Below are 9,496 nucleotides of genomic sequence, written 5' to 3'. Positions count from 1 at the left end.
TTGCCGAATAAGGATCTTTAATAATTGTTGCGGTATAAATAAGGAAAGATGTGATGGTGAATAATAATAAAATGTTTTTTTTTAATGTATTAAAAGTTTATTCAGGAAAGTATATACATGGTGTACGCAAGAGGTTAAATTTTTAGGCAAATTTTACATAATTTAGTACATCTTTTGCGATGAACGGTAAACCGGACACGAGGATTTCGGATAATACAATTCTCAAATATTGCTCTTTAAAATTGTCGTTGTTATCGTCTACCATTTTATCCAGTACAAAGCCTTCTATAGCGATGTTATGTCTCGAATAAAACTGTTTGAATTCCTTGAAATCTGTCAAAATGTTCTTGATGTTTCGTGGTTCTTCGACTTCCAGAGCAGTATTCAAATATTCGAGAACGTAGTCGTAGGTGCGGTTTACCTTACCGACTAGAGTTTTCAAAACATCCAAATGTTGATCGGCCAGTGAACTATGTAGACGGAGTCCTTCGAATGCTGGGTGTTGCACGACTATACGCGATGGGCTGGATGTTTTCATTTTTTTAAAAACCGGCTGACCGATTTCTCCTCCTTTGTCTTCTTCGCTTAGCTGTGTGTTTTTAGGCCTTTCGTCGATTGTGATTGACGTGATGCCGTATGCGGTTGAAAAGTTTAAGTCGTGATTTGTAAGATAGATCTTAACAGAGTGTCCAAATTCGTGATAAAACGAATAAGAATTGTTCAAATAAGCTGTTATAGCGTCAAACTGATCTTTCAAAAGAGTCCAGCTGTTTTCGTCAAGAGTTATGTTGTTGTACATTGTCCCGTTACTTACGAGTTTAATAACGTGATGATAGTACCCTTCACTGTACTCCAGACCGATGCAGACTCTCTTTGAGTTGGATTTGTTGAGCGCGTAGGTCGTCGACAGCAGTAGATTTGGAAATTCAGCAGTCGGACTACGTTTGCCAGGTGTTTGACAGTTCGCCATGGTGAAGCACAAAAAAAAATTCATGGTACTATCTCACTTGTAAAAAAAAAGTTGTTATAGCGTACAAGTGCACAGTCAGAGAGTCTCGATGCTACTATGAAATCTCGCGACCGCCGTCATCTCTTTAATACAATTTTCCCAACTACCCTTTCGTAGTCCAACAGTTATACGGTTGTTGAAAATACGGCGTAAGGACGTTACAAACTGGCCGTTAAAAATAAAAAATAAATCTTTTCATCAGAGAAAAGTACGACGGACGACATTCGTCTGTTTAGAAAAGCAAAATTCGTTACTGCTTGATAAAGGAATACATGTGCGTAGGTAGAATGAGAACACATTTATATTACGTTCAATATTTTTCTTTATTCAAGATTACAAATACATCAAACACATCTTAATCTAGAGGTACACGCTTGATTACATGGTCCTGAGCCTAGAGAACGCTCATCGGCAAATGTAGACGCTCGCTTACATTTTTATATTTAAGTTTATTGCGAATTTTTTTATAAAATTTGACGACAAGGGTATCGTTTTGCCCAGTGTCTTGTGAGAATAAGCGACAAAATGTCCCGAGTCTCGTACCGCAACACATGTGATATAAAAACAAATAGTGTATTGTCCGCAGCAAATCGAGTCGATGCTTTGGAGAGTTTTTGTATTCCAGCGAAAATATTTACAGTTCTTACGTAGGCGTTCTATATGATGTCTTGATACCGGTGGCAGGCCATAACTGTCGAAATACGTGCCCAATCTATTTTTGTCAATGTAAATAGCTACCCAGTGTGTTCCTGGCTTAGTGTGATCATCGGTGTTACACACTATTGCTGCTGGTGTCATCAGCACCCGCGGTATCCGATCTGCAGCGTAAACCCCGATTGTCCGGGCTTTTAAGCCTTCTAGGGCTCTCATAATCTCGGCCGTATTCATTTTTTATTGTAGATGAATCGGTGTCGTTACTCGCGTATTCGTCGTCGTCGCTGCCGCAGGTGTCTTCGTCGCTGTCGATTTTGTCCACCACGTCCCTTTCTCGAAACTGTACAGTGTTACCTCTTCGAGACCACATAGGCTTTTGAATAGCTTGATAAAACACATCGGTGGCAGTTCTCTTGTATTTTTTCCAATATTTCACTGGGCACGTGTGAATGGATCCACTTTTGTAGTATGTGTGCTCTCAAGAGTGCACAGTACGATCTTTTATAGGTGTCTGCCTGACTGCCATGGTAGCTGCAGACCTGCGGGCATTTAAAGCGTCTCTGCAGTTCACCGAATCCAGCTGTCGTGTAATCATCGAGATTCTCGACGTTGCGCGTCGTTATAGATTGGACATATCGTGCTTTCTCAAGGCCCTTGACATATATTCTTTTAGCCGTTCTAGCAAGGTTATACAGGTGATAGTTTAATTTGCGTAGTGTTATATCGCCCTCGTACACCAGTGTATGCCAAAATGTCGCGCCGCTGCATAGTCGTTGGGGATCCTCAAGGAGCAGGGTAACTCGGTAAATTCGTGCGGTGGCAAAATAACCCTATGAGAAATGACGTGTCCTTGCAGAGAAACTACAGCCACTTCTTTGGGCGAAAACTTGTCTTCTTTGTCCCTGAAGCCCTGAAGTTCTATCACGTAATCGTAATCCATGGTGAATGTATCGGGTGCTGCTGCTGCCGACGTCGATCAACTGAGTCGACGATATACAGCGTCAGAACTCATACCTTTTTTTTCTTTCTCCCACCACCCAGCCACTTTAGGAATTAAAGTCCGTTATAATTTGTCTATTCGAGCCGATTTCGAGCACGTTGTCAAACTCTTCGTAAACAATGCAGTTTAGCGTTTCCGTTAGAGCTTCGGCGAAACGAACCTCAACGCGTAGAGACCCCGAGCGAACCAGATTCCAATGGCTGGTAAAATGCGCTGACAAATCCGGTGTCAGATCGAAAGCAAACAGGCAAAATCCGTTGGGATAACTGAGACGATCGATATCGAGACACTCGTTTAGGTAATGTATACCTGTGCCGGAAAAAAGCGTATGATAAGCGTCTACGTATAGCTTATGGTCACCGGTAAAACGTGGCTGCAACGGCCTACTGGGGACTTGAACGCTGTCCACGTAGAGCGAAATAAAGTTTATGTTAAAGTGTTGAAAATTGAAAGGGTTGAGCTTTCTATTGTCGTTGAAGGCTTTACTTTTAACAAAGCCCAGGATGATCCTTTTGGGTAGATGTCCTAGTATAACGTTGTCCAGGGTGTCGCCGAGTATACCGCTGTGTAGCGTAAACGACTTGACTTCGGTCCTTGTTAAGGGGTATTTGGCTGTTGTTTTAGCAAGAGCGTTCGCGTGCGCTAGTAAAATACCCGGGCTTATCTTGGCACGACGCACGATCAGTGTGGCCTCCTTGATGTGCACCGAAAATTTTCCGTTGTCGGACCAGTCCATGAGACAAAAGGCGTCTTTGCTACGGACCAATCTTACTCTCACGTCTACACCGTTGATCAGGAATTTCGGTTGATTAAAAACGTCACAATGCAAATGTCCGATCATGTCGACGGCCTTGCCACCAGCTGTAAAGAACAGTCTGTTAATGAGACCTTGATTCGCACCATCAGCCTTACGATCTAAATTTGGCGCTGCATCCATGGCATCGGCGGTGTCGATGCTCCACAAAGCAGACCTGAGATGAGAGCGCATAGCAGGTGCCGCATAATTTAGCAGCGTTTCTATGTAGGCTCTATACCGATACGCATTGTTTGGCGGTGAAACTAACTTTTGATTGAAAAATATGTCAATCTGATCAAACATTGAGTGTATAAAGTTATTCACAGGGCAAACTTTGAGATTTTCGCTGGGTGTATCACTAGCTGGTAGTATTTGAACGGTCAGGTGCAACATGGTGTGCGCTAGATCGATGTAGTGATCGGTTGAACTTGGAATTAAAAATTCCAAGGGTGAGTCACTATCGTCGCTGAGCGACGAAATGGGTTTGTAGTAGAGATAAGCGCTACTTTCGATGGATGTTTGAGTGAGAGGAAGAATAAAGAGATCTAGCTCGCTCTTCATTCCCTCGCCGCTGCACGCGTGTAGATACGCCATTGTTATGAATTTTTAGGACCGAAAATATCGGTCACACTCTTGCTCCGCCTCTTTCTCTTCTTTTTGCGCTCTAATTTCTTGCTTGGTTTTTTGCTTACTCGCTTTTTTGATTTTGCCTTGCGACGCACGTTGCGTACCATTGCACGGCTCTTCTTCGACTGCCGTTTGCGCTTGGCAACAGGACCTATATAGCCGTTGCCGCTCATCATCATTTGATCATGCTTGTTTTCTGCTTTTCTTTTCAAATTTTTACCCGACTCTTTCAGTCGACCGCTGAGGGCTTCTTTGAAATTAGCACCGTTATTGGCGACGTCGTCGATTACATTCAGGCCCGCGCGAACAGCTTTTTTGCCGACCGCTCTGGCACCGCGCGCGAGATAAGATGCTATTCGACGAAAAATCGAGTCCAGAAAGCTTCCAATACCTGAACCTCATTGGTAAGTTGCTCCGGTGTATACAGATTTTACACCGGCGCCGCCACCGACTTGGTCGTTGTAGTAATGAATATAATGACTCATTTTTATGCCTACAGATTACGCTTAAAGTGAAGCGTAACCGTAAGTGTCCCGTACTCGAATGGTATTTTTTCACCGTGCTGATCTCTTATATCGATAACGATATTTTGGAAAGAGTACTGCAGTAGTGGAATGTAATGGATCGGTGCAAACTGTTTAACCATGTACGTGCCGAATTTGTACTTTGAGTTTTCAAAAGCGACTATGCGCAAAAGTGCTCCTCGCATATCGCCGACCGTGTACGGTGTGCATATGTCTGTATAGACGTAAAGCTGATCGGGCACAGAGCGTGCCAAAGAGGCAGGTCTGCTACCCACGTTATTGCTTACACCCAAATTCGATGTTACAAAAGCGCCCGTTTGTCTGTGCAAGGCATCTTCGAATCCAAATAAGCGTCGAATTTTTTCATTAAAGGTTGTATAATGAGGATATTTACATTTAGAAGTACGTCTCAAGGTGTAGTAGCCTTTCTGAAATTCAGTCGGTGCAAGTATTTGATGCTTGCGAAAATCTCGTACTTTGTTCAATTCTTCGGCCAGTTGATCCACAGTTTCGTATATTCCATGAGGAAAATTGTAGTACTGATCGCCGTCTTTGCTGGTCTCACTGCCAAGTTTAAAAGTGTAGTACGCCTCGGGTTCTTGAATGTGCATAACGGTGCGCGGCACGTTGATTTCGGCTTGACCCACTTGCCAATGTCCTGTCAGTCTTATTTCGCGGCACAGATGCGTGCTGAAACAAGTTGCGCGTTATCGGGAAAATAGACCAAGCTGTACGAGCCAAGTGTGTACGTGTCCTGGTTGCTCAGCCACTCGTAGATGCGATTCTTTTCTTTATCGGTTAAAGATTTGCCTCGAGTATTGACACGGAGGAGATTTCGAGTACCGGCTTAACCGGCCTCGTATCCGGGATCATAATACTGTTTCTCAAACTTCATACCGGTAGATTTAACCATCTTTTTTCACGATCCGATCGTCTTGGCGGCCGCGGCTCGTGTCTGACTTTACTCGGCGGCGGTGACGTGGCTACTGTATCCGTACTTTTGCACTTCGCCACCTTTATTCGAGCCGATATTTGTCTAATCATTTTTGAAACGTGCGTATTCCCGACGAATTCATTCGGCGTTTCGGAGCTGGCGATAAACTTTGCAAATTGAAATTGTCCAACGGGCGGATCTTACTGGGTATCTTTTTTTGGCTTTATCAATATATCGCTCAGTAAGTCTGCTATATTCGATTGAGGCACGAGACTACCGTCTATGATAACGCCACCCGTGTTGTTCCATTTGAGCCGATCGGACTCGTTAGCCTGCCAGTGTTTAAGCAGCAAGCGTGCTTTTTTCTGATGAACTTTTGGCACACTTTCGATAATAGTTTCTTCCGACAGCTGTGTCGCGAGATTCTCATCGCGAGGCTCTTCGAGTTGTTCGCTTTTCTTGAAGAACAGAAATCGTCGCAGTGCTTGCAAGTAGTTTATACACTTTTCTTCTTCACTGATAAATTTTTTTGAATTAAGAATCTCATGCATTTCCGCGTCTAGTCGTGATAAGTTATCCCCAGGCGTTTGTACACTGCCTTCGGTTGTTGGTGGTGCTGCTTTCGCGTGCTGCTGCTGCTGCTGCTGCTGAACAGTCGTAAGCTGGGCGGTGTTTTGTAAACGCTCGGTCATCGTCTCCGATACAACAATCATTTTTCTGGCGTGCTCCATGTTAGTGTAAAATTTTTGAAAAAATCGTGCTGATGAGCGATTCGAGAAGCAGTGGTAAGAACAAAAAACCACCGCTCTGAATTATAGTGCGTTTTCGACGTTTCCAAGTACCAGCGGTGGCGGCGGCGGCTACCTTACCCCGAGCGGCGGTTGGTGATTTGATCAATTTTCTCAAGACGCGTTTGTGCTTTTTAGACGATGTTTTTCGCACTCCTTTATCTCGACTGTTCCGTGTAAGACGTTGAGCGCGCACTCGCAGATACACTTGATGAGCTGTTTATCAGCGGTCCGTATCAAGGCATCGCGCTGCTTTGCGTTGGCGTGACAGAGGGCGTTCTAAAGTGCAACGTGTTTTTTTGAAAAATGTTTACCACAAACAATACGTGGATCGGTGCTGCTGTTGCAGGATGTTCGTACGGCCATCGTCACAGAGAAACTGCTTTAGTTTCGTTACAATCGGCACATTAAATAATGTTGTGGAACGCACCCTGCATCTATCGTCGAGTCGATTTGCCTCAACGAGGCACGTACGCGTATTGCAGCTGATCGTCAGGAAAAACACATGCTCGAAATCGAAAGTCGTCCGGCGTATCCTGTTTTAGATACAAGAGTAGATAGCTATGGGGGCGACTACAGAAATTGCAGAAATTTCGAGTCTTCGGGATAAACTTGTCGCGCTAGTTACTGGATTTGCGCACGGTCGCGAGGATTCTTGAACAGAACGATGTAATTCGAATTGAGAGACAAATCACGCTGATTTGCACCTTTGTAAAAAAGATTCTGACATATATATATATATATATAGTGGATATGTTTTTGTGATAACCGTCACGTACAAATAAATCGAGTACTACACTGTTAGAAGATTCACGCATCAAGTCGTCTAAAATTAGTAATTTTTTCTTATCGTTATCGTTAGAATAGTCGCTTGGCTGTGGCAATCCTTCCCGAAACTCTATATTCAAATTACCGGGTATTTTGAATTCGTTCCTATACTTGTACTCGTATCTTGCCATTCGCCATAGTAAAATAATACGCGATTAAAGTGCACGTAGCACATTTCAGGCAGATTAGCGAGAAACCGTTTTACGAATACGGTTTTTCCACACATCGTTGGGCCTGATATAATGCATGTGAACGGATGCTTCCAACGAATATTCATCTTTGTTACTGACAAAAACAAACAACCATCCACCTGTTTTATTATCGACGATCCCCGCGGCGGCGCAGTCGAGGCACGTCACAGTCAGCTCATCGCGTGCCTCGTTATCAGCTGTTTTCCCGGGCGGGTGGGTGCAAGATAAGCTGAAACGACGCGACCGCTGCTCTCTAGCCTACTACACGCGGTGTGATCAGCTGATGATCGGCCGCCGCGGTAATAAGCTGATTTTTGGAGTGATGGGTAATGGTAAATATATTTATTTTTTTACTTTTACAGTATAGATAAGAATACATCAAGGTAAGGTTTTTCTTTTATTTTCAATCATATTTATTGAGATGTAGAAATATTTTACAATGGATTAGTTATTTTTTATAACAAAAAGGAAGAGAACAGTTTTTCGACCCAGATCGTCTTTTTTTAAGAACAACGCTACAAGTTTTGAACTCGTCGCGAGTCACAACCTCGTGACTAAGTGCGCGCCTGATTGTTGAAAAGTGTACCTTAATTGTACGCTTGTCCTTGACGGTGTCGTTGTCGCTTTTGTCGGCATTTTCACCAAATTCATCGTCAATTAGAGATTTTATGCTGTCAAAATTTATCTTTAACGAATTATTGTAATTTAGACGTATACCTTTGAATTTACAACATTCTATAGTGGTACCAGCGCCCGGTGTGATTACCCGAAAAGCGTAAAATTTCGGCGCTGCAGACATCATGGTTTCTATGTACCCACGCCATAACGTCTTAACTCATCCGTCATAGTACCTAAGAGATTACCTATTGGCGACTCATATTCGGCCGGGTCGTTTTCATTTTTCACAAAAATGCACGAGTCTGTATCGCAGTATAGTAGGCGCGATCCGAGTTTTTCCAAGTAACCATACAGTTCAAGGCGTGCCTGCGCCATTATGTACGCTGCTATGACGACATTCGTATAGAGTTTCGATGTTATAGCTTCTTCTCTGAATTGCCAATTTACATACAGAATATCATCATTGATAGGTAAGATGTCGAAAACCTCCTTATCGGTAGTAAATAAAAGATTCAACAAATTTTTGCGTGATTTGACAACGGTGGTTTGTTTCATATTTGTGCGCTGACCGAATTTACTCCATAAGCTATTTAAACAAAGTTTGACAACAGCCCGTAATCCAGGATTTTTCTTAATTTTTTCACGATCTAGAACGATACCCTCATCGCGCTCGTACTCGGCTAAATACCGCGCTTTCGCATTTTCGTTGATACACCAGCTGGGCCAGTCGGAGGCTTCTTGTTTTATCTTCAAAAATAGATTTACATACTGCGCAAAGAGCCCACCTTTCGTACCATCGAAGCGCATCGTGTCGTACTGCCAAATGATGTATATCTCGCTTATGCGATAACCGAGCTCAACGGCTTTGCGCAGCTCGTCCGCCACCCAAGTACCGGTAAACTCACGATCCGCTATTTGCTCGTGATGACAATCTTCGGTGCGCGCCTCGGCGCAACAAGAGTGACATAGCGCAAAGAGGAGGCGACCGTGCATTTTAACAGGCAGCAGCGGCATATACAAATTTCGCGGCGGTAAAACTCTGCACTTGACCAAGCCCTCGACACCGTCAAGATTGTTGTAATCATCGCCAATCAATTCGCGACACTCTTCACCTACGAAAATACGCGGATGAGCGATTGGGAATTTTCCACGCTTACAGATGTACGGGTACAGCGAACAAATGTCTGTATATTTGATTTTCTCGCCGTCTTTGACTTTGTAAAAAGGTATTATGTTTTCTGTTCGCCCTCCAAAAAATGCATCTCGCGGATTTAAAGTTATTCGACTCATTAGAGGATTATTTTTCACGTAGGAGGCGATCTCTTGGTTTCTCAATTTCACCTCGTCAAACTCGCATTCCCATATACTACGAATGTCGTAGCCACAATCGCACATTTTTTGCAATTTAGACATTGTGTTTTCGTATGCGGCGTTAAAGGTGCGACCATAAGCCAGCGATTTCTCACGCGCTTTATCAAAACATTTCGGGCAGCCGTGCGTGTAACAACCCTCGTACTCGTATACTGT

General features: G+C 43.5%; 2 protein-coding genes across 2 annotated transcripts; both read right to left on the bottom strand.

Annotated features, from left to right (window-relative positions):
- Positions 1-2,709: 2,709 nt before the first annotated feature.
- LOC116417340 (uncharacterized protein F54H12.2-like) lies at positions 2,710-4,053 on the bottom strand. Its single transcript, XM_031930060.1, has one exon. It carries the CDS (start codon positions 4,051-4,053, stop codon positions 2,710-2,712), a length of 1,344 nt encoding a protein of 447 aa, XP_031785920.1.
- A 2,393-nt stretch (positions 4,054-6,446) lies between these two features.
- On the bottom strand, positions 6,447-9,382 carry LOC116417339. The gene is made up of 3 exons (XM_031930059.1): positions 8,171-9,382; positions 7,938-8,036; positions 6,447-6,611 (listed from the first exon to the last, which is right to left on the bottom strand). Exons 1-3 carry the CDS (start codon positions 9,380-9,382, stop codon positions 6,447-6,449), a joined length of 1,476 nt encoding a protein of 491 aa, XP_031785919.1.
- Between the last annotated feature and the right edge of the window lie 114 nt (positions 9,383-9,496).

Source organism: Nasonia vitripennis (genome assembly GCF_009193385.2).
Source record: "Nasonia vitripennis strain AsymCx chromosome 4 unlocalized genomic scaffold, Nvit_psr_1.1 chr4_random0007, whole genome shotgun sequence".
Lineage (NCBI taxonomy): Eukaryota > Metazoa > Arthropoda > Insecta > Hymenoptera > Pteromalidae > Nasonia > Nasonia vitripennis.
This window is presented reverse-complemented; position numbering and strand designations above follow the sequence as displayed.